At 42.6% G+C, this 24,049-nt stretch overlaps 1 protein-coding gene across 8 annotated transcripts in view; it reads right to left on the bottom strand.

Annotated features, from left to right (window-relative positions):
- Positions 1-19,241, bottom strand: part of Cacnb2 (calcium voltage-gated channel auxiliary subunit beta 2) — a 345,264-nt gene extending 326,023 nt beyond the window's left edge. Inside the window, exons 1-2 of one of the 8 annotated variants that reach the window (XM_075970543.1) lie at positions 18,849-19,241; positions 9,156-9,248 (exon numbers count right to left, since the gene is read on the bottom strand). In XM_075970543.1, the coding sequence (XP_075826658.1) occupies positions 9,156-9,248; positions 18,849-18,956 (201 nt within the window). In that variant the 5' untranslated portion in view covers positions 18,957-19,241. Of the gene's footprint in view, positions 1-9,155; positions 9,249-18,483 lie in introns of all 8 variants that reach the window. The other 7 variants (XM_075970548.1, XM_075970550.1, XM_075970539.1 and 4 more) reach the window with 7 other exon arrangements.
- Between the last annotated feature and the right edge of the window lie 4,808 nt (positions 19,242-24,049).

Here is a 24,049-nt window from a genome sequence, read left to right as displayed (position 1 = left end):
AATGCCTGACTCCTTCCCTGCCAACCACAGAGAATACTGGTACTTGAGAATTCTGGGGGGGGGAGGGGGGAAGCGGTGTAGATTCACAAGCCTCAACTTCTCACACAATGAGCACCGTTCAGCACAACTCAAGGACCTATAAAAATTATCAGTACAAACAGTTAGTGAATCTTGGCCAAACATGGCAGGAACCTATAGCGGAGCTCAAACAGCAAAGTACCTTGAATAAAAAGTGGCTTGATTGTGTGTGTGAGACCATCAAACCAAAGCAACTCTGGTATGCCAACCCCTGAACAATTGGTGTGCATCTTCAGAAGACTGCCAGGTATAACAGTGCAGGCTGGGAGAATATGTGTCTTTAAGAAAAATGAAGAAAAAGGAGGAGAAATAGGGGGGAGAATAAGGGAAACACAGAATGCAGGGTTGGGGTGGGAGAAGAAACAGAGAGAGAGTGAGGAAAGGGAGGGAGGATAAGAGAAGGACAGAGAGAGGAGAGATGAAGAAGAAGATGGAGGGGGAGGGAAGAAGGGAGGAAGAGAGAGAGATACTAAAAATAACTGCAGAGTGAGCACTAATATAGTCTGTCTCTCACGCCGTCTCTCATGCCGTCTCTCACAATGTCTCTCACGCCGTCTCTCACGCCGTCTCTCACGCCGTCTCTCACGCCGTCTCTCACGCTGTCTCTCACGCCGTCTCTCACAACGTCTCTCATATTGTCCCTACGGCTGCTTTAATTTTCATGACCACCCGTATCAGAAGATGTGCAAAGTGTTCCTTAATCTTGGCAATATCAAAAAACTTATACAGCTAGGGTTTCTTACTGGGAAAGAACAACACAAATGTTCTACCCTGCCATGCCAGGTAGGTTCAGCCATTATTCCTAGTCCAGCTGTTTTTTGTCTCTCAGGAAACTCATTTGCCCCACTTTATGTTCTGGTGTTAAAAGAAATTTTTTTTCTTTCTAAACAATAGCCTTTGGAGATTTTATCTTCTTTCTTTGGGTTTATAAGAAAACTTGATCCATGCAATAAATTAGGAAATAATGAGAAATAAAGATGTGTCATCCACTTATCTGTTCTAAACATAGACAAAGAGCACAGAACTTATATCAGAACCACCAGAGAACTCAGTAGTACACAGAGCTATAGCAGAACCACAGAGAACTCAGTACCTATATAGAGTTGTATCAGAACCACAGAGAACTCAGTGCTACATAGAGCTATATCAGAACCACAGACAACCACGGTATCCACAACTACCTTAACAGTACAAGCTAACAAGGGCTTTGTGTATTCAATGCCTTTTAGCACATAAGCAATTTGAACGATACTCATTGATTTTACATCCAGTGTCTATAAGTCATGTGTAGCGCTTTTTGCCCTTTAATCCATTATCATTAAAGTATTTGTTTTCCTTACAAAGACAAGGCCGCGGCAGACTCTAAACTATTTCTGAAGTAGCCTCACATAAAACGAGGTGTAATGTTTGCTTAGCCTCACCCAGATTCATGACCTGGATGATTTCTGGGACCACGTCAGCCATAGCCAGCCCTCCAAACAGACTGGCAAAGGCTACAGATGATTCACAGGCAAGCTCATTTTTGTTTGTTTAACACAGGATGGAAGCTTCCAGAATCCTCACATTCCAAAATTTGTGTGCTCCTGCAAATTCTTGGAAGGAGAGAAAGAAACAAATACTCTTCCAGCTCCGTCTGTCTTTCTCGTTACCCCCAGGAGTGGTGGGGTGAAATGTGACAACCTGAGAACTGGAGTGACTTTTGCTGGAAGAAATAAAGGGATGCTGGCATTTAAGAAGTCAGGAAACTGAGCTGGGGAGATGGCTCAGCAGTAAGGATGTTTGCAGCTTAACCATAAGGACCCGAGACTGTATCTCAGCACCTTTGTTAAAAGCTGGTCATGGCTTCACATGTGCTCAGAATCCTAACACTACGTGGGGTGGAGATAGAAGAATCCCTGGGGGCTTGCTGGCCACAAGCCTAGCACCAGCTTCAGTAACAGACCTGAGTCAAAGGATTAAGGTAGACAGATCAGGACATTAACAACCTTCTTTAGCCTCTGCATGTACCAGCATCATGTGCTCATACGCAAATATGCAGAAATACCACAGACACACATTCTCTCTCTCTCTCTCTCTCTCTCTCTCTCTCTCTCTCTCTCTCTCTCTCTCTCACACACACACACACACACAAAATAAACAAGTAAACAAATAAAGTGATAACACAGAGTAAAACTATAATACTAAGGCCAGCCTCATTTTCCTCTAAAGAAAGTTCAGAGTTGAGATGAACTTAATGCCTTCATATGCTTCTTTATGGTTTTGATATAAAATCGTCCCATAGCCAGGCATGGTGGTAGCATATGCCTTTAATGCCACCACTCGGGACTTAGAGATAGGAGGATCTCTGTGAGTTCAAGTCCAACAAAGCGAGTTCCAGGACAGCCAGGCTGTTCTACAAAGAAACCCTGTCCTGAAAAACCAATGGGGAAAAACAAGCTCCCATTGGATTGTATGTATGAGGCACATGGTTCTACATGGTGGTACTGCTTTGGGAGGTTGTGGAGCCTCTGGGACTGGCAGGGCTGCAGAGGTGGATCACTGGGGCTGTACTTGTAGGTAACATCCCCTTCTGGTCTCAGGCAGAGCCCTCTGCTTTTTATCTTCAAAGACATGAGCAGTCTCTGCCACATGATCCTGCCACCATGATGGACTGACATCCCCTGAGACTGTGATCCAGTCCTTTCCTCCCTGAAGTGGTTTGGGAGGTCCTTCTGTCTATGTGTTGCTTCTATTGGCTAATGCATAACGAACTGCTTTGAGCCTACAGCAGGGAAGAACAGAACTAGGCAGGAAAAGCTAGGCTGTATGCTGGGAGGAAGAAGGGTGAAGTCAGAGAGACGCTATGGAGCTGCCACAGTCATACATACCAGAACTTTGTTGGTAGGCCACAACCTCGTGGTGATATACAGATTAAAAGAAATGGGTTAAATTAAGATGTAAGAGTCAGCCAATAAGAAGCTAGAGCTAATGGGCCAAACAGTGATTTAATGAACATAGTTTCTGTGTGATTATTTTAGTTCTGGGTGACCAGGATAAACAAGCAGCCTAGACGAACAAGTGGCCTCCCTCCCCCTACACTGAAGTGGTTTCTGTCAAGAATTTTATTACCACAATGAGGAAAAGAAGATAATACAGCATGTTTCATCCTAAACACAATGGTATCAATTTTCTCCTGAGCTAAACAAGTTAAACCCTTTTAATAGATTTCCACTAATCTATGTCTTTTTGTTACAAGAGAGTGTAATGTCACCAAAAAAGAAAATGATCTGGAGCCAGCTGCCTAGATTCAAATTCTTTATGCAATCTTCCTATAATGTGTGACCATGACTTACTTTCTTTCTCTGTGTCTGAGTTTCCTCAGCTGTAGAATAGAGCTCTCTAGATATAGTAATATTTAATAAACATCAGTTATCAGTACTTCTATGAAGATGATTTGCTTTTTATTGATGTTTTAATAAATGTTCCAGCTGGACAATTGCATTCTTAAGTCATATAGTGAATGATTAAATAGTGCTTATTTGCATATTCCTAATTAGCATACAGATTTTAACTTCTTTATTACATCCAGCTAATTTTTTGGAGGGAGCGGTTTGCAATGTGAAAATGACGAGGCCACAAATGACAGAGTCACCGAGGAATTGATATTGCCTAAATGCACTGTAGTTATGTATGAAGTTATCAAAGAATAAATAGAATTTAAAAAAATCCTAGTTATCCATGCGAAGGCCAAATATAAATGGTAGACGTGACACTTAGACTCAGCATTTAACAATTTTCCTGCTTCTTGGAGAAAATAATTTGGAACAAATCTCACAAGATCAGAACTGATTTAAGAGAGAAATATGAATATTATGAGTTCATGATATAGTGCTCATAGAAGATACCAAGGAAATGGTTTACCCACAACATAAACAAATGAGACAAAATAAATATAGAATTAACTTTCTTTCCAATCAATATGTTAACAAACTACAGCTCAGGACAGGTGCCAAAATGTTGATCCAGAACATTGGGCAGCTCATCACATCACAGCTGCTCATGGGGAGAGCAGGGACAGCCTAGAGGAAACTCCCTCTCACCATCTTCTTGTGGGAAATCCCATGAGGTTTGTAATAGACCGTCAAGAAGCCTGTCGGCAAAGACTCCTTCAGGACACAACCCCCAGCCCAGCTCTAGCATGCAACTGATGTACTAGAGATACTTTTCAGCAGGGGCAGGAGTGAGCCATCCTTGAATCCCTGAAATATCACTGACTTCAAATAGGTCCCCAAGGCCAGAAAAAGGATGGGTGCATGGTTGAGTAATGGGGAAAGGGTAACTGACCAAATGAAGTCCATGTTTAGTCCTGAAGCTGCTCTTTGTGGTAACTATAATTTGACTTCAAAGCCAAAAGCAGAAGCTTACCTACAGGCATTGATTTTCTTAAGAATAAGGATTCTTTTTAAAAATTACGCTTAGTTAGAGAAACATACACACACACACACACCGAAAAAAACTTGGAAAAACTACAACAGCAATCTGAAAAATTAACCCCAGATAAATGCACTGTATCCTTTTATTGCTTAGCCTTTTTCATGTTGTAGTAGAGCCTAAAAATATTTCACCATATTCCAATAGTTATAATATAATTTTAATACAATATGTATACACCTAGTTATTGTGGCTAACGATATGTTTACTATAAAGAGTGATTTTTAAAATTCTCAGAAGATCTTTCAGATTGCATATATTTATATATACTACTCCCTATATATTTCCCAGCTACAGAGAAATTATAAATTAACTAAGAGCAAATCAACACTAACACCAGAGTGAGCAACCATCTTACTGTCAGAGTGACGGAGATCAAATATCAGCATCAAATGCTGGCTACTTGTGAACAGGTGAATGGCCAGATGCCTCCGGAAGTAAGGCAAATTGACCTAGTCACTTTGGAAAACTGTTCTTCACTACTGACTTTATTGAGCATATACACCCCATATGATTGCATTTTTCAGACTATTTGTTGAACAAAAATGCATCCATAAGCATCAAGGGTACACCCAAGAATTTACACGGCAGCAGTGGCTTATTAAGCTCAAAGAGAAACAAGCCTGTGTCTCTCAAGAACAGAACACGTAAATTGGCTGTGGCACATCCCATGCAATGCAATGCTGTACAGCAAGGACATCACCTGAGTACTGAAATGCCCACAGTGGACGACTATAACCAATATGAAGTTGGGTGCAAGAATTTAGACATAAAGCAATTTAGTTTACCTGAAATCTCAAAAAGAGGCAAAATGAATCTACATCAGGAAAAAAGAACTTGGTTGTCTTTAAAGAAGGTGAGAAAACAGCTTGAAAGGAGTCAGACTAGGGATTTGGGCGGTGGAGTGCTGTGCCTTCGTGGCTGTGGCGGTGGTTCTCTGGGCACAGTGACCCTGAGCCCGCTGCGTTCTTCTTGGCAAGCATACCCCATTAGCAATAAGAGCAAGAACTGAAAGCTAAGCAGGGTGGTGGTGACACGTGCCTTTAATCCCAGCTCTCAGGAGGCAGAGTTCAAGAACAGCCTGGTCCACAGAGCGAGTTCCAGGACAGCCTGAATTACATAGTGAGACTGTCACCAAAAAAAAAAAAAAAAAAAGAATTGAAAGTTAAAAAAAGAAAGGCGGCTTTCACACCTGAGAAGGAGATCCATCTCTGTTAGTCTTCTTGAGCACCCATGCCGGATGCCTGAGTGGTTTACACAAGAAAAAGTTATGTTCTCCCACTACCAAAGTCTGGGGCTAAGACCTATGGCTATTTCCTTGCTAAGTCTTAAAATGCCCTTTTGCTATATTCACAGTCTCTCTGCTGTCTCTTCATCTCCTAAGGCTACTGATATTAAACTAGGAGCCCATACTTCTCATCTTACTTAACCTTATTAAACCTCGCGAAGATGCTGTCTCCGCAAAAATCTCAGCAGGGTTCTATACATGATTTTTCAGGAGAAGCAAGCCACCTGAAACATGTTCCCTGCTTTTCCACTAGTTCTCAAAAAAAAAAATGAGAAAGATTTTTAGAATTTTTCCCTATCCTAAATCGTCATAGTCCCAGCTTCTAAACCATTTAAGTATCAGTATTATAACTACCTAAAAATACCCATTCCCCAGTTTTTAAAGCCTGTGTACCATAATGCATTTAAAAAAAACAAATAAAAACCCCAGAACTCTGTTTTCAAAATTATATAGAAATTATTTTTCAAATAAAACACCATATTGAATCTAATTGCATAGTTCTGTTAAGTAATGCCATTATAACCCTTATGTACTAGAGCATGCCTGTGATTCTCCGGAGGCTGAGGAAGGAGAATAATTTGTGCTCATGAGTTCAAACCAGCCTGAGTAATACAGCAAGACTCCATTTAAAAAAAAAAAAAAAAACGAAAAGAAGAAAATAATTCCAGTTCTAGTGACCAAATGCTCCTCTAATATTGATTATTAATGCTTCTAGACACAGACAGGTAAGTAACTAACACCAACACAAGCCACTCACTTGTTTAACAGACAAATACTGACAATAAGAAGAACATTTTCCTATTATATAATAACCTAGCATGCTTATTCACTCTTACCTTTGGCCATGAGTTTCTGCAAATACTCCCCCAATCTACTTCTATCAGGGATCTAACCATGTCAGAGTAGCCTTTGCTCATTTTCTTGTGGCAGCAAAATAGGAATGTTGTTGCAATGGAGATTACATTGTCAAAACAAAAGTATAATTTCCAACTGCAAGCCAGTGCCAGGCCGCTAGGCTTTCTCTGGGATGATGTGAGCGGGTTTCTGATGAGCTGCTTAGATAATTGCTACCCCAGATCCATGCCATACAGAGTGCCTCATTCCATTGTGATTCTAGGAAAGCACCTCTACTTTTTCTTCTTACGTACTCACATATGTTTTAACAATCTATATCTACATTTAAACGATTGAACAGCTGCCTGAGTCACTCACAGTTGTGTCTCAAGCAAACATACTTTCCCAAGAATTCAACGTCAAAAAAGACATTATAGATAGGAAAAACAAACTCTAGTTCATTCACAGGCAGTGCAGAAATCCCTCCTGCATTGTGGATTGAGCTCTCAAAACTTCATACAAGAGGAACATGTGACAAAACGGGACAAACGGAAAAGTAGTTGGCCTTTTAGATAAGAGCTTAAATTGGAAATGATGGACTCCATACTATTAATTTTGATTCACCTGCTCACTTGAAACATCTCAGTTGTCCTCCACTTTCCACAAGCTCTTGGCATCATCTATAACCTCATTGCAGCTCCTTCTCTGAAGACTTTTAGAGCTGTCTGCTTTGCATCATTCAATGCTCAACCCTGGTTCAATGATTCAAAGTTCTGCAGTTGAGTTCTCCAGGTTCAGTCCCATTACCCCAAGGGTAAAATAAAAGTGGGTGCTTGGCAGGTAAAAGGCTTTGACTATTGTCCCTTTAACTGACTCACCTACACTAAAGAACTAAATCCCAGGCCTGTCAGGGCTCCTGGGGACTCTAGTACCATAAGACAAGTAAATGTACGATAAGCTCCCCATACTATGCCCAGCTCCTTAACACCAGTGGAAAAATGGTCTAGGATGGACCACACTTAGGGAACCATACCTAGTTTGATGTTTTTTTCTTTCTAAATGTTTCTTTACAAGCAAGTTTCCCTTCTTCTTAACTTGCTATCTTTTTTTTTTTTTTTGGTTTTTTATAACCAAAACAATTCCCAATTGGTACAGATTGAAGTCTTTTTCCACTTGCCTAAAAGTTGCTTAGATGCGCCTTTGGCATATTTAGATGGTACAAGAAGGGACTGATGCCTGGACAGGGATCACCTGTGCCTATATAAGAAATATTCCATTTTACTGCTATGAAATCAGTAACCATAGACATAGCAGGCAGACATCTTTAAAGCCAACTGTGGTCTATTTTTGACAAACCTGAATGAAACTCTCAGGAACAGTGTCACAGAAAGTCATGAGACTCAACTGGGATAGAGAGAGGGTCAAGTGTTATGATCTCCAATGAAAACAAAAATTAAACACAAAAGATCAAAACAGGATTCATAGAAGATGCCTGCCAAACACATATGGGTCAAGAGCAGGGTCTGGGCTCTTGATAAAAGACCCAAGAGGGAATAGAAACAAGTGACATCCAAAGAAGCCACTCAGTCTTTCCAATAGAACCAGTGATCTAGGCAGTGAGCTACACCCACAAAGAATTATACACAGATTCACTAGCCAGAAACTGACCACCAACCAGCCAGGAAAGCATGCTGTCCTTAAGGTCCTTCTCCCATCTCCAGCGTCACCGAGAGGTGCTAGATGTATACATGTTCACCCACACACTTCACGAGGCTCTAACATGCTCACCTGTGTCTCGTGAGGTAATGCTGGGCTTATAATCATGCCTTTTGGAGGACTGATTACTGTGTACCTCCTCTGGGACACAAACACTTTCTTTTGCAATAGACAAGTGTTTATTTAGGCAGCCTGATGATTTCTCTTGGGCAGGACTTTACCACAGTTGACTGATATGAACACTGCTTCAATCTCTAAAAACAGCAAACAGCTAAGTTACATCTGAAGCCATCTACAGCCGATTTAACCATAGACGTGAGGACCATTCAAGACCAAGGACAGTCTTCTCTTCCTCAATTTAAAGCCACAGACGGAAGGAGGAAGAGAAGAAGAGGAGGAGAAGGAAAACAAGCTAACAAAATATCCATATTACCATTTCATAGTCGTGGACATGGATGCCCCCTCCCCAAAGACTACCAAAACCCAAAGCTCATTCCTATCGTAGCATTTCTGCCTTTCTGTGAGTAGAAAGGCTCCATAATGAATTCTGAAGCGGATTCTCCCCAACTTGCCAGGCAAGAATGCAATTATTATTCAGAGTCACACTGGAAGCATAAATATTTTCATTAGGACATTAAACTGCATGTGTTTCGCTTCGATTTCAAGTAAAAATATTGCATAAATCTCCAGAGTGATAATTTAAAACCACTTAAAAAATAACACTTTGTTTTCACTGTACTGTCAGCAGCGCGGACTCGAGCTCCCTTACCTGGCGGACGAAGCTGTTGGAGGTGGTGTCGGATGACGTGCTTCCGTCCGAGCCTTTGAACCTATTTTTCCTCCTGGCTCCTTTCCCATAGGACTATAGAAAAGAGAAAGAGACAGAAATAAGACAACCCGAGCCTTCCATGGGAATCTACCCCAGTAGTTCAAGAAAATGTCAGAAGTCCTCATTGGTAACACATTTGCTGCTGTATGGGCATCATTGGAAAATTAATATCGGGGAACCTTTAAACTTCTTTCACATCTGTAAGTACACGGGGTGGAGTCTGGACAAAGCATTAGTGACCGGTAGACTGGGGCAATGTGTATTCACTGCGGTAGTTTAGCATTCGAGAGGAAAACCCACTAAAGATAAAGCATTTTTAAAAGGCATTGACAAACAAGAAAGTAAAGGTGAAAACGGGAGAAACAAAGAGGAGTTCTTTCAATAACAGCACCAACGTTTGCCAACAAACTTGCTTTTTCTATTCTATTTCTGTCCTAGAGTTCACATTCGGAGCTCTAAATAAACTACGCACTATTTGATGTGAAGGCTAAGAGAGAGAAGTCACTGCAAGCTTTAGACATTCAAACGTAACTATCATTCTTACAACTCTGAGGAAAACAGTTTACTCTGCCATCTAACGTGTGCACGTGAAAACTTCAACCCTGAGTTTCAGAGCTAAATATGTATAGATGGGAATCCTGCCTCCTGCATACTGTAAGGAAATTCTTTAGGTCTCAAGCACCACTGTTACCTTCAAATGTGATTATTTTTAAGTATTAAACAAAAAAGTCACAGGTTTAAGTATTAATGAAGATCTCTGAATATAACTCAATGGTAGAATGCTTACCTAGCATGTGGGAGGACCTCCTTCAAACGAGAGAGAGAGAGAGAGAGAGAGAGAGAGAGAGAGAGAGAGAGAGAGAGAGAGAGAGAGATTTATAGAATTTAGTGTAATCGCTACCTCACAATAAGTGCCCATATACTATACAAAAAGCGAAAGCCATATGAAGCCTGGGGAGTGGAAGGGACAGCTTGGGCGTACATGACATCAGTTTTATTAGGTTTATAGAGACTTCACTAAATAATCAAAAGTTATACCATCTGCCTTTTAAAAATCACCATACTCAAGGTTTTCAAAATGCTACTTGATTATGTTTGATTATTTATAAGGTTTTCATAAAACTAAGAACACCTTATAAAGCATAATATATGTAGCACTTATGCAGGCTAAAATCTATTGTGAACATTTGTGTTCTGAGTCATGTAAATGGATTTGCCATCAGTGAGAATGTGGTGCAATATTAAAGAGAAAATTCTTAAATATGTTTGTTCTGTTCCAAGTATCTAAGGGCTGGCTTTATGTAAGACAAACATGTTTCCATGGTGTTTGATTAACTCCCAACTTTGAAAAAGGCAAGGGGAGTGGGGCTGGGTTTCCCTGTGACATACAAGGCTCTCCTCACTTCACAGCTTATTCTTCTTACTTATATAAACATCACTTGGCAAACTGTGGAAAAATAGCATTCTTTTAACAATACTCCTTTTCCAATTATCCCGCAAAGATTTGGACAAAGCCATTTTACCAGGCCAAAGAAGGCTAAAGTGAGGTATGAAAATCCCCCTATATTTTTTTAAAAATTGCATTATTCCATATGGAAAGTTACTTATTACTTTGAAAGAATTTTATAAGATCTAGCATGTTTCTTTAGGATATGTGCAAGAAGTCTATGTAAAACACATTATTTATTCTAATGAAGAATGTGTTACTTTTGAAAAAAAGGCAAAATATAATCTTACTGTAAAAGACTGTATAATCTTTTTCCCTCTGGTACCATTTGGAATGGTTAGACAAAACAATTCTGTTATTCTTTATTTCATCTTTTTAATGATAAAAATGCTTGTTCTTCAGTTGCTTGGGTGTCTTAAGCTTTTCCTGGCTACTCAAAATTGCACAATCAGCCCTGGGAGAATAGAGGACAAATGTGAAGACAGTCAATCCCAGGGGAGGCTGCTGTACTTCAAAAAGGAAGAAAGGATAGAAGGAAGGAGGAAAGGAAGGAGGGACAGAGGAAGGGAGGGAGAGAAGAAGGGAGGAAGGAGGGAAGGAAGGAAAAAGAAGGGATGGAGGAAGGGAGGGAGAGAAGAAGGGAGGAAGATGGGAAGGAGGAAAAAGGAGGGATGGAGGAAGGGAGGGAGGCAAGAAGGAAGGAGAGAAGGAAGGATTGAAGGAGAAAAGGAAGGAGGGACAGAAAGAGGATGGAAGGAAAACAGGAAGGAAGGAGGAAAGAAGGGAAAAGGAAAGGAAGAAGTGACAGAGGGAGGGAGGGAGAAAGGACAGACGACAGATAGACACATTCAAAACTTCACACTAATTTTTCAACTCTCCTGGTAATATTGTTCACAAACATTATTTTAGGCATGCTTAGCTTTTAACAGAATATATGTACTACGGGATTTTTCAATTTTCAATTGCTTTATACACAGTTTATCCTCTAAAAATATAAGGCATATTGAAGTATATGCAAACTGCTGCTTTTTTAATCTTCGTGTGTGAATGATGTGTGTGTAGGTTTGTGTCTATGTTTACAGAGGTTAGAAGATGACCTCCTGTATCAGTCCTTACCTTCCGTGTTGGTTGAGACAGTCTCTTGTGCTATGCTGCAGTGGATAACAGACTAGCTGGTCCATGAGCATCGGTGGAGTCTGGAGTTCCTGCCTCCAATCTCACTGCAGGAGTGCTGGCACTACAGCCGTGTGCCACCACCTCAACTTGGGTTATGGGGAATCAACCTCAGGCCCTCATGCTTGTGTGGCCAGTGCATTATCCACTGAGCCACCTCCCCAGACTCCTCTAGTTAGGTTTTACACTCTTCCTCAATCACACATATCTTTAAGGAGTGACTAAAAGCATTAAGCATTTGGAATTTTATACTGCTATAGGCAGTTTCTATTATTCCATGTCATAGTTATTAGAGTCAAAATAAGCCAACATGCTCACTTATATCTTAACCCTCTTATTTTACTCATTTCAGCATGTATATTTTTTTCACTGTCTAAAGGCCTACTCCACAGGAACTATACTATAAAACTTTCCAGAAACCTGTGTCTGGCAAGCTTATAGGCCCTAAGGCAGAACCCACTGCTACTATTTTGCTAAATGGAGCATGCTCAGCTCTACAAGGGACAACTGTATCACCTCCCACCACCAAAACCCGAAGATCATCACAGAATTAGAGGCAGAAAGAGAGCCAGAGGCTCAGGAGGAGTTCTGGAAAAAAGAAGGTGTGACCTAGTAAAGCTCATGAGCTCATTACAGCAGTGGTCACCTGCACAGACCTGCGTGAGACTGGATCCACCAGCATTCCAGCCTATAATGGGCGGGCTCATGATGGCCCCTCCTTCCCTGTGGTGGTTCCAGGCAGGGTGTCATTTTCTTCAGTGTTTTAGCTACTGATAAGTTACCCCTGCTCATGCAGTCAATCCTAAGTAGGCTCTGTGAGCTGTGCAGGCAGAAAGGAAGTAGGGGAGGGACTCCTCGGGAAGAAGAAGGGTTCAGCCAGGAGAGGAAGGAAGAATGAGACAGAGTAGGGGTGAAAAAAAAAAGACTAAAGCCATTATGTACATGTATGAATCTGTCCAAAACTAAAGATAGTTTCCTTTTTCAATGCATATTTAAAAATAAGTCCATTTTGTCTGACATGACTTGGTTTTTAAAATGACTTAATACCCTGTAATATTAGCGCTAAAATGAAAAAAAACTGTAAAAAGGGGGAACCATCTCCCCAGTTGGAGGGTGTATAAGAGCCTGATACTATTTAGTTAGCTATATTTGGAAAAAAAGCCGCATTTGCTTGGTTATCTGCTTTAGGCACAGCTATCTGTACAAACAATGGTCTCGCGGTGCTGATTAGCAACTATATGACACCTAATATTTGAGGCAGTTAAGCATTAGAGTGGCTCTGGCTGACAGGAGGAAGAGGGAGAAAAGAAAGCAGACACACGCTATCCACACGCTCTCCCTGACTTCCTCTTGGAACCCCCCACCCCCCGCAATCACTGATTTATACTCTGAATGGTGTTGACATGTAGCTATGAAACTTAAATTGTGTCATTACAGCAAGGGAGAGACACATAATTAAACTGTCTGAACACATCGAAGACTTCAGAAATTAGAACAAAATTAAGAAATTTACACAAACATATTTTAAAACATACTCTAAATACATGGTGATCTCTGCATTCCAGCTTTGTGTGAATAACCTGCACCACGGGTTAATTTTCAAAAACAGACTCTCTTTGGAAGCAGCAGATAGATGCTCGTGTTTGCTGAGGTAGCCGAAGTCTGGCTTTTGGATGAGTGAAAGGGGACAGTAGTCGTTAATTATGGGGAATTCAGCAGGACAAACAAAGTTGCCATGGCAGCCCCCAGGGACAGCTTTAAGAAAGATGTGTGTGCTTGATGCTCTTCTGTGGCAAATCACTGTCCACGGCCAAAATGCTGATGCCTACAATTAGTTTGCTTCTGCTCAATTAGTTGTTGCTGACATTTATCCCTTTGAATTCCAGACTTTCCGCATTTGGGGAACAATGTCAGCATGACCAAAATTATTCAAGAGGGATCCATTAAGCCCCCTTGTTTATGGGCACTTGGCTGTGAAAGTCCTTAGGTCCTTCACTAGGTGAGAAGCAGCTGAGATTGCCTCCTTAGGAAAAGGGAAATACAGTTGGTTTTCACAGGGATCCAGCTCACAGGAAAGCAGAATCAGGAGGCAGCTCTTGGGGGATGAGGTCTCCTGAGGGCCTGAAGAGGAGAGGAAGAGGGGGGAAAGGCCAGGGGCAGGATGTGTCTTTTTTTTTTTTTCACAATGCCAGGATTGGAAAGATTCCTAAGAAAGCTCAGTTGTTTTAAGTGGTATAATAAATAATTGTAACTCTGAAGTTGTAAAAAAAAATAATAATATGCAGTACTTGCCATGGTTAGTAAAACATAGACATGTCTGAGTGTCACAAAATTGAAGAGTGTTTCCACTCCCCTCCTCCACAGGGTTAGCATACTTAGCTAAACTTGACGAGAAAAGGTCAAGACTTCGTCCAGCATATGACAATGCAGTCAAAGGCAGCGACAGGTGAATTATAAAACAGAAAGCTAGGCTGTAGGTGTAGAACAGCAATAGAGTGATTTCCTGGAATGTGTGAAACACTAGGGGAGAGGGGAGGGGAGAAGAGTGGAAAGAAGGCCTCAAACTATAGAATAATTAAACCTCATATCACTCAAACGTTATACTTGAAATTCCAAAAACACACTCAGAATTTCTGACTGCTATGATATTTCAGTTTCTCCGAAGCCTTGACACTAGAACCATTCAACAGGAAAGCAACCAATCATTAGGAACAAGGGCTTGAGTAACGCCTACAGCGTGTGAACCTGTCCACGGCATTTGGAGGCAAGACTTAAACATAGCAAGGGCCTAAGTGTGTTTCTGGGGGAGCCAGAAGGAAGGCTGCCACTCTTTTCTGATAAAGCCCCTTGCTCCAGCAGGTCAGGATGTTGCCATGACCAGACTCTGTTTCTATGGTGTGCCGTGAAAGGCAGCTGGGGAGCTGGCTGGGGCAGAACCAGCTGGGATCTGTTGCTAGGAGCAAAACAAACAGGCTCTCTGCTTCCTGTCCTTCATTGTCAGGTGTGACTGGAGATGCTGGCCTGCTACCGGGCTCTGTGAGGCCTAATTTGCAGAGTGCCTGTTCTGTTTCCAGGCCATTTCCTCTTGTGTCACTCCTTGTGCCAGTCCCTGTCTACCCAACCTTCCCAGGAGCTGTCCCAGTCCTTAGAGAAGGACCAGCTACAATTTTTTACAGTTATGCTGTCCAACAAGAATGTGAACTCCTATGTAATATACATTCTCTAGTAGCAGGAACAGGGGACATGAATTATAACAGTGCATTCTTTGTATTTATCTTTGTATTTAACAACAAAACAAAATACTATCACTTCAGTGTGTATTCAGTATAAGAGTTATTAACGGAGACGTGACCTGTTTATTATTTGCACAGTGAGTTTTTGAAATCTCGGTTGTGTTCCATATTCAGAACACCTCTCAGGTTGGGCTAGCCACATATTAGGTGACCCGAGGCCCCAGGGATCTAGCACCTAATACGGTAGAGCATCAGATTCGGAGGTTGGAGAGTCCTAGGAAAACCTTGGCCCTCTGCCTGCAGATATGCTCTCGTACTGCCAGCCATGACTTAAAAACCAATGCAGTCTGGTAAAAATCCGAACTTTTAAGATTTGTACTGACATGACCTTGAACCTCTCACATCACAAACACACCCACTTTGCTCTTGATCATGTACTTGAGACCAGAGCTCAAATGGATGAGGTTATTCCATCTCTGTAAGCAAAATAAATGGTGAGTTTGTGAATTTATATCTTTCGCTTTTCTCCCGTGAAAATGGCAATCCTGAGGAAAGAAGAAGAAGAAGGAGAAGGAGGAGGAGGAGGAGGAGGAGGAGGAGGAGGAGGAGGAGGAGGAGGAGGAGGAGGAGGAGGAGAAGGGAGAAGAAGCAACAACTCATTTCTGGAGTCAATGATGGCTGAGAAGTGTATTTGTCGATGGAGGTTACACTTGTACATTCCTGGGTAGAATTATCATTATTTAACACCTTAAGCAAAAGAACAAGCCCCCCCCCCCCCCGCCAACACACACACACTCACACATACAAAATGAGAAATAGGAAAGGGTGAGAGGGAGATACTCCAAAGGCAGCCTTCTCTCTCAGGTAGAGTTTACAACCAGTTTGTTCTGCCCCAATGAAGATCGGAGGGCTCATGGGTTTGCCAAGTTCACCGGGGCCCCATGCTGCCAGAGCCCACAGATATAAAATAAACAGTGTGACTCTGCCCTCACGTAACACACGTGGGAGAAACACAGAGGCACGATTGCTTTCATTTTTAGGAGCCCAACAAAGCAGGAGAGGATAAACATTTAAACCTTGCTTGGCATTCACTTATAAAATCCATTCCCCTTTTCCATCTCTTTCCCATATCAGCATAGTCACGTGTTCTTTCTCCTGGCTTGGTATTTGAAAGGTCTGATGGTCACAGGCCTACCTAACATAGCCATGATCTCTTCATCTCTTTTGACTTTAGACATATTAGTCCTTTCCCAAATTGTTGAATATCTATTAACCTCCCCTTCTTGCAGCTTTGCTGCGCACAGCAAACTATCTTACAGAACATTCTCCATGGATCCGGCCAGGGAGCTGTCAGATGGCTCCTTTTCTGAACCTCTTTCACAGATCTCTCTTGTTCCAAGTCTCCAAGATGTGATTTCAAATAGCCTCGTGGACCTGATGCCTGGCAGTCCCCAAGTTAACGCTTCCCATGCTCTCCACACTGGAGATTACAAACACACACGGTAGGGAAGACGTCCAATTGCGGCTCCCAGTATGCCTTAAAGTTTTCATTGAAATCTAGCAATCCTCATATTGTCCACTCGAATGCCACCTCCCTTATCAAGTATTGCAGATATCTCGAGACTTGTGACTTTTACTCTTTTTTAACTCACCGCATTTGCTAACAGACTCCCCCTGCAAATGTCTCCTTTGCCATTCATGAAACTACAGGAATATAAATTCTTTGAAGGGAGAAAATTCTATCTGTCCACTTTAGATTAATTTCCAATTGCAGCTGTACACTGAATATTTGTTGTCTTACATTTAGTTAGAAACAACCAGGTAAATTAGTACTCTCACCTGAATACAGGTCTTTTTTTTCCTCTTAGTGTATCAGCCCTAACTTTGATTACCAAGATTTTAAAAAGTACTATTTTTATCACAAGAACAAAAACTTTTCTTTAAAAAAAAATTACCTAAAGAAACTTCAAAGAGAAGAGACATCTCAATTACCTTCCTCTCTCAAGAGTCAAGCCCTTCGTCCCTGCACAGCTGAAGTCTCTGAGTACATCTTCACCTGTCTTTGTGGCAAGCAAGTATCATGATAAAATCAGGAGCCTAAAACAAACGTGAGCTCTGTGGGTTCAAATTCGGATCCTCTGGCAGAATCTGGCTTAGAGTGATCTGGTTAATTACAGGTCCCCGGCTTAAGCTTGTCAGACAACAACCTAGGCAGACTGAAGCCTACCTGTTCTACCAAAAAGAAACGAGTTTCTGCTTTACAAGTCCATATTGTCCATGCTTCCCCCCTCCCCATCTGTAATCACTCTAAGTTAGAACCTGTAGTTTCCAGTGGTCAAAGAGAGCTCAATAAACAGTCCACAAGATGGCTCCGCAGGTAATACTGTAGGCAGGAAGCCCTAAGACCTGCAATTCAACCCCCCCCCCCAGACCCACAGGGCTGAAGGAGAGAACCCCTGGGGCCTTCTGCAACTTACCCTCTGACATGGCACACAGAACCTTCCAGCCTGTACACACGTGAGCACACACGTGCATGAGTAGAAGCATGCAAATGTACACCCAAGTAAGGTCACAAACACACAGGGGGAGCTCATGAGAGCTTGAATTAAATACATGGGTTACCATTGTCACAGCACAGAAATGCGACCAGAGCGGGAACAGCATATTATTTGTTACCTTTCTCTGAAGGTCCGACTCCCACACCACGACTACACAGTAAACACTCATCTCAGCGGATTTTATGTACACACACATATCACAGTTTACAATCTGGCAAATGTGGGTTTGAAAACAGCAAGCCAAAGTAATAGAGCAAAGGAGAAGCATTCTCCTGGACTCACCCTACACTCTTCCCACGACTCTCCAACTAGCCCAAGTGTCAGGTTTGAAGGCTTTGCCCCAAGAATAAAAGTTGAGGAACTCCTTACCGCCCAGGACTGGGGGTGTCTGGAATCCCAACTGTACCTGCCAAAGCCTTACGTAAAAGCTACCTTATCACACCCTACGCCTACAACCGACATCTCCTATTTCACAGTGAGCAGCGGAACAGAATTTTTCCAGAAACCGCTAATACTCATCAGAGAAGGGAAGCCAGGAGCAGCTAGAATGACTTGTCATTTCAGGGCAAACAGAAACAAAAACTTTCTCATCTCCAACTCTATGCTCTCAAAGCAAAGGAACTGGGGGTCCAGGCAAACCCTGGCAAGGGGACAGCTGAACTGTCTGGGTGGCACAGCGCCCCAGGTGCCGAGGGGGATAGAGGCTGCTCTCTGGGGACTAGGCAGGGGGGTTACACGCTCACCTCGACCCTGCATAGCATCCCACCTCCCCTCCCAGCAGCTAGAGGAGACCACTAGAGGCAGCCGGAAACGGCGCTACGGGGTGCGAAAACCCTTTCCCGCCCGCCAGGACTCACGATCTTGAGCCGGTCCAGTCCGCTCGCCTGGTCCATAGCTCTCCATGTGCTTCTCCCGGGCAGGGGCGCGGACCGCCGAGCGGCGTGGCCCGGGAGAAGCCGGGGCGGAGCAGCAGGTCGTCCTCGCCCCTTCCCACTGGCTTTTCAGAAAGCAGAGAAAAAAAAAAATGGAAGCCAGAGCTGAACCCGGGAAGGCGCGCAGGGGCAGGGTCCCGGTCAGCCCGGGGATGGGGGAGGAGGTGATGAAGGGGACCCAAGCAAGAGGGGCAAGCGAGGTCTGCAATCGGAAAAGGAGGTGGCGAGAGGGACTGAGGTCGGAGCCCTGAGGCTCACAAAGCCAGCAGAAGGCGCGGCGCTGTGGCTACCTGTGCTCCGAGCGCCCCCGCGGGAGCCGCGCTCTCCAGCAGCTCCATCTGGCTCTCCTGCGCCACCGCCGCTATGGGAGGCGACTTGGACGCGTCGCTTTGGACCATCGGCGAAAAGTCGGCTCCAAGGCTGCGGGTCCCCTCCTCCACGACCCGGGTCCCCCGCTCCTCTTCGCCCTACGGTCGGCGGCTCTCAGTGCGCGGAATGCCGCTTAAAGCATATTGCAAAGCCGAGGCGCGGTGGCGCGGGCACTCGGCTGGGTGGCCAGGGAGAGGGGCGCACGTTCTTTGGGGCCTTGGGGCCAGCGAGCGGCCGAGACGCGGACTGCCGGGCGGGCGGTCTCCGGGGAAGGTCCCCGCCAGGAGGGAGGGCGCTCCGGGAGCGCGAGCCAGGGGGAGGCGCGTCTGAAAGCGAGAGTGACAAGCTACCGCCACTCCGAAAAGTTCCTCGCGGGAGGCGCGGGCCGCGTGGGCTCCAACTCAGCTGCCGCCCGTCGCCGTGGCACTCGGGCTGGAAAGTTTTTAAAGCCAGCCGGGGCTCCCTGGGGAGGTAACTGGCCCAGCTGCTCAGCTCACCTCCTCTTCCCGAGGACCAGGCGAGGCAAAGGATCCACAGGGTTGGTCTCTAAACTGAAAGTCTCCATGATTCAGAACAGGCTGCAGACAGACTCTGGAGCCTAGGCAAAAAGCATCAGTGAAAGCCCTTGAGGAGTCAGAAAGCAAGTGCCACTGATGAACTAAGGCTTCCTCCCACATGATCCTGAGCTGACAATTGGCCCAATTCCACTACACCTGTGCCCTAGCTTTTTGGTTTGTGATGACCTGTTTTATTTTTGTTGTCTTTGCTAGTAGCACTTCGTTGTTAACAGACTTTTTTTTTCTGGCTTTGTTTTTGTTTTCTTCCCTACACAGTTGATAAGTCTTAATGGGACCCTTGAGACAAAAACACGCACGTTTTTAAAGACCCTGAAATTCTTGATAAATGACTAAAGTTGGGATGTTTAGAATTGGATGGGCGGGGAGGTAGGGAGGAGATGGAAGAGGGGAACCATAAATAGAATATGTTGTATGAACTTTCAATTCAAAAATAAGGAAACGAAAGAGGAGGAGGAGAGAAAAAAAAGAATAATTTTCCATTCTAATATTCCTCATAAGACAGCTTTTCGCTTTGTAAGGTTGTTCTGGTCTGATGACTTTTACTGCGTTGGAAATCTACATACAAAATTCCTGTCTATCAATCATTTTGTAGCAGCATAATAGTTGTGAAGGCTGCAATACACACAAAGACCTTTTACTAAGGGAAACTTTTTATGCTGTGTTTGGCTATAGTGATGAAATACAGTACTTACTCTTCTTAAGGATAACTGAGATGTTTTAATTAAACAGATGTCTGCCATACACTGGATTCAGTCAGACTTTTAAAAAAAGGAAAAGAAAAACAGATCTTGGTATGTTTATAAAGATTTAAGCATATACAAAGTGCCGTCGGTTTTCCTAATCTTCTGTCTTAATGCCGTTTTTAATTACATCTTACTAAATGTTAAGTAGAAGCATTAGAGTATCAGCTTACAATTATTTACCTCATTTGAAGGGTGACCTAATTCAAAAGGCAACAAGGCAGGGAGAAGAGAGTTCGTGAATTTAGGGCATGAGATTCTGTTTTATAGCCACGGCCAGCCAGAAGCTTCCCCAGCACTCTGGCAAGTTTGGGGTTTGTTTAAGTTCACTTATAACAATCAGCAATATTGTTATATTTATGTCTGACCATGCCATGTATATGTGTGAAAATGAGAAAGAAATTGTTTTGAAAGCTTTCCAGTTAAAGTCTACAGTCAACCTACTGTCTGCCGACAGTATTTTCACTCTTCTGACCCTGTTTCTTTATTCACTGGTGAGTTTTCTTGAGTCTGTTAAGTCTCGGGGATTGCACTCTATCTACCATACTGGAAGCTCTGTATTGTGAGAACTGTAGTTGTTAGTCTAGATACAATCAGAATACAGTAATTACACTCCAAGTTCTTTCAATGGGTAATTAATAAAGTACAAACTAAGAGCCTTTTTATGCTTCCAAATGGCGACAGCCAACACAGATCAGAACGCTTTGGGGCTACAGTATTGTGCATACTTAGAAGCTAATTAGTATGTTTGCTGAGTGAGTGAAGGATAAACTTCCAAGTAGTTTTACAAAACTATGGGTTTATCAGGTGTGTTAGCATGTATCTACAGTTCCAGCTCTAGGCATGACAATTGTGATTCTGGGTTCCATAGAGAGTTCCTGTCTGGAACAAAGAGCCCAAACCTCCAGAATTGATGCAATGTAGTGGTTTCCCATGTCATTGACCTAATATCCTATAGATACTTTGTTAATTATCTGCCATTCTCTTTCAATTATGGCCATTTGGGAAATAGAATTTTCTCTTTTCATCAGATTTTTAAGAGGCCAGAAAATGTCAGATGAACTTTAGAAATAGCCTTTATGTTTAAATGTTCAAATGTCAGATACTATATTTGTTTTGTATATTCTGTGGTACTGAGTTTTTTAAGTTCATGTTTCTTTCCAACGCTAGGCAGGCACTGCTTGAGGTCACTGCATTTTATCCCTATGACCAAGAATTGCAGTGCACGGTGGCTAGGAAAACTTAATTCATAGATGAATTAATGAAAAATGAATTGTCTATGTTCGTGTGTTTTAAAACATTGTATAAACACATGAAGACAACACTTACTTAATTATGAGTCTTGTGAGAACATTAATTCTTCCTTCATAAACATGGTAATTTAATTATCATATAATGAACATAAAATACAGACTTTTGTCTGGCTTATAAAAGTTGTCAAATAAAAAAATAATAAAATGTGTCTCCTTTAAATGAGTAAAATCAGAATAAAAACAGAATAAGAAGGTTTAGAAAACCCATCCTAGTCATCATTAAATGCCTCCTATCGTGGCCAGTTTTCTTGTTCTTAACATGCTTTGACTTGGTGTAATGTTCAAAAACCAAAGATGAAAGTGATTTTTGGTAAGTAAAGCCTAAGCTTTCTCACATTAAAAGAAACAGAAATGCAAGAAACACCAGCAATCCTCTGCTTATCATTACTGGAGGCATTCAAATGCCGAAGACTGAGCTCTCCGAGCTGCTGGTTAGTATCCCATGCTCATTAGTCTTTTCAATGGACAAGCATATTCTGGGCATGCTCTGAACTAAGGTAAGGGTCACTAGGAAGAACAAGGAAGTAAAAGTTTCAGAGTAAGTTTTGCCGTAGTACGTGAAAGAATCCGTGATGACAATTCCTTCACCTCCCCTTTTCCAGCTAAAGATTTGTGACCACATTTAAGACCTTGGAGCGATGCTTTTGGGGAAGGAAACTCACCATGTGTGATTTCTCATTTTACTGAGCCGGTTTTTCACCTCAGAGTTCTGGATTTCTGCCATTTTGAAGAGCATCTGCATAAAATAGATCGAAGTTGACCACAGTCCTAACTTAGTAGGATGGATTCTGTGATGTCACACATAGGCTGTTTCTAAAACTATAATATTAAATGAAGGCCATGAATTACAAAATATTATATTAAAATAAATTACAGTTTGAGCAAATCCAGTATAAAAGATTTATATAGGCATAGCAAAAGACAAAAACTAAAATAGGCAAGTGGAAAAGGTAAAGTTTCTTCTCTTCCTTATAAAAGACTTCCCAGGATTTAAATTCCATGAATCCTTAGATTTACCCTACAAAAAGAACTGCAGGCAATCAATATTTGCCTATCACTTCTCAGCTCATTGAACATCTGATTGACTTCATACTGAATCTTGTTAACAACAGTACACAGTCTTGTTTATAAAAGAGGTGTCAGACTTTGGGTTAAGGACTTGTATACATTATTTTGTCTGTGTGATAGACGCTATTATATTGTACATTAATGAGGTGAAGTCAAATTCCAGTAGTGAACCCTAAATGGTTGATGCACTGCAAAGAAACGATTCCTCTGATGTTGGGGTAACTCTGTCAGAAGTGGTTCTGCTTCTTGTTCACATTTGAACACCAAGGTTTAAGTAAGTAACTACCAAAATGGCTTCTAGTCTTGCTCCCCGTGTTAGCATGTATCAGAAGTGGTTCTGCTTCTTGTTCACATTTGAACACCAAAGTTTAAGTAAGTAACTACCAAAATGGCTTCTAGTCTTGCTCCCCGTGTTAGCATGTACATTTTCATCTGGGTGAGTGAGAAGGCTTATAAAGGATGATGGAACATGGGTTGGGTTAGTAGGTGAAGTATGTAAGTTCTTATTTGCCAGGCTTGGAAAGTCCACATCAGTCCCACTTACATTAGCTAGAACTCAACCAGCAGATACACTGATAAATGTGGTCCCGTTGTGAGCCTTAGGAGCAAAGGAAGAGAGGGTTTAAAAAGCTGACAGAGACTGGCTTCACCAAACCTCAATAACTCATTGTTGGCTAAGACAGAAATCAACTGCCTTCTAAATCCCAGTTCTCAACTTCGTTCTCAGTCAACTGCTGTCTGCTGTATTTCAAGAGGCCTTGTGGTAGCATATGTAGAGGGTTGAAACAAATGCAAACTTTCACTGGCACTCCATCTTGTCTACAGCAACATAATTGTTACAAAATACGACTGAGGGGCTGGGGAGATGACTCAGTAGATGAAGAGTTTTCTACTTAAGCCAAGAGGCACAGTGTTTGGATACTTAGTGCTAGCTGGGCATGGTGGTGAGTATCTGTAACTCCAGTTCTGGGGGACAGTGACAACCAGCTGGGCATGGTGGTGAGTATCTATAACTCCAGTGCTGGGGGCAGCAGGGACAGTCAGCTGGGCATTGTGGTGAATATCTGTAACTCCAGTGCTGGGGGACAGTGACAGTCAGCTGGGCATGGTGGTGAGTATCTGTATCTCCCATGACAGGGACAGCCAACTGGGCATGGTGGTGAGTATCTGTAACTCCACTGCTAAGGGACAGGGACAGTCAGACTTTAGAGCTTGGTGGGAAGCCAGTCTAGCTGACACAGTGAGCTTCGAGTTCAGTGGAGGTCCCTGACTCAAAATACAAAGCGAGTGGGGAGCAGGAGAGAGGGCTCTGTAGTAAAGATTAAAAGCAGTTGTTGCTCTTGCAGTGAATCCAGGTCCAGATCCCAGAACTCATGTGGCATCTCATAACTGACCTTAATTTCAGTTCCAGGGAATCCAACAT

This window comes from Microtus pennsylvanicus, chromosome 4 (genome assembly GCF_037038515.1).
Source record: "Microtus pennsylvanicus isolate mMicPen1 chromosome 4, mMicPen1.hap1, whole genome shotgun sequence".
Taxonomy (NCBI): Eukaryota; Metazoa; Chordata; class Mammalia; order Rodentia; family Cricetidae; genus Microtus; species Microtus pennsylvanicus.
The sequence above is the reverse complement of the archived record's forward strand: the minus strand, read 5'-3'. Positions and strand labels throughout refer to the sequence as shown.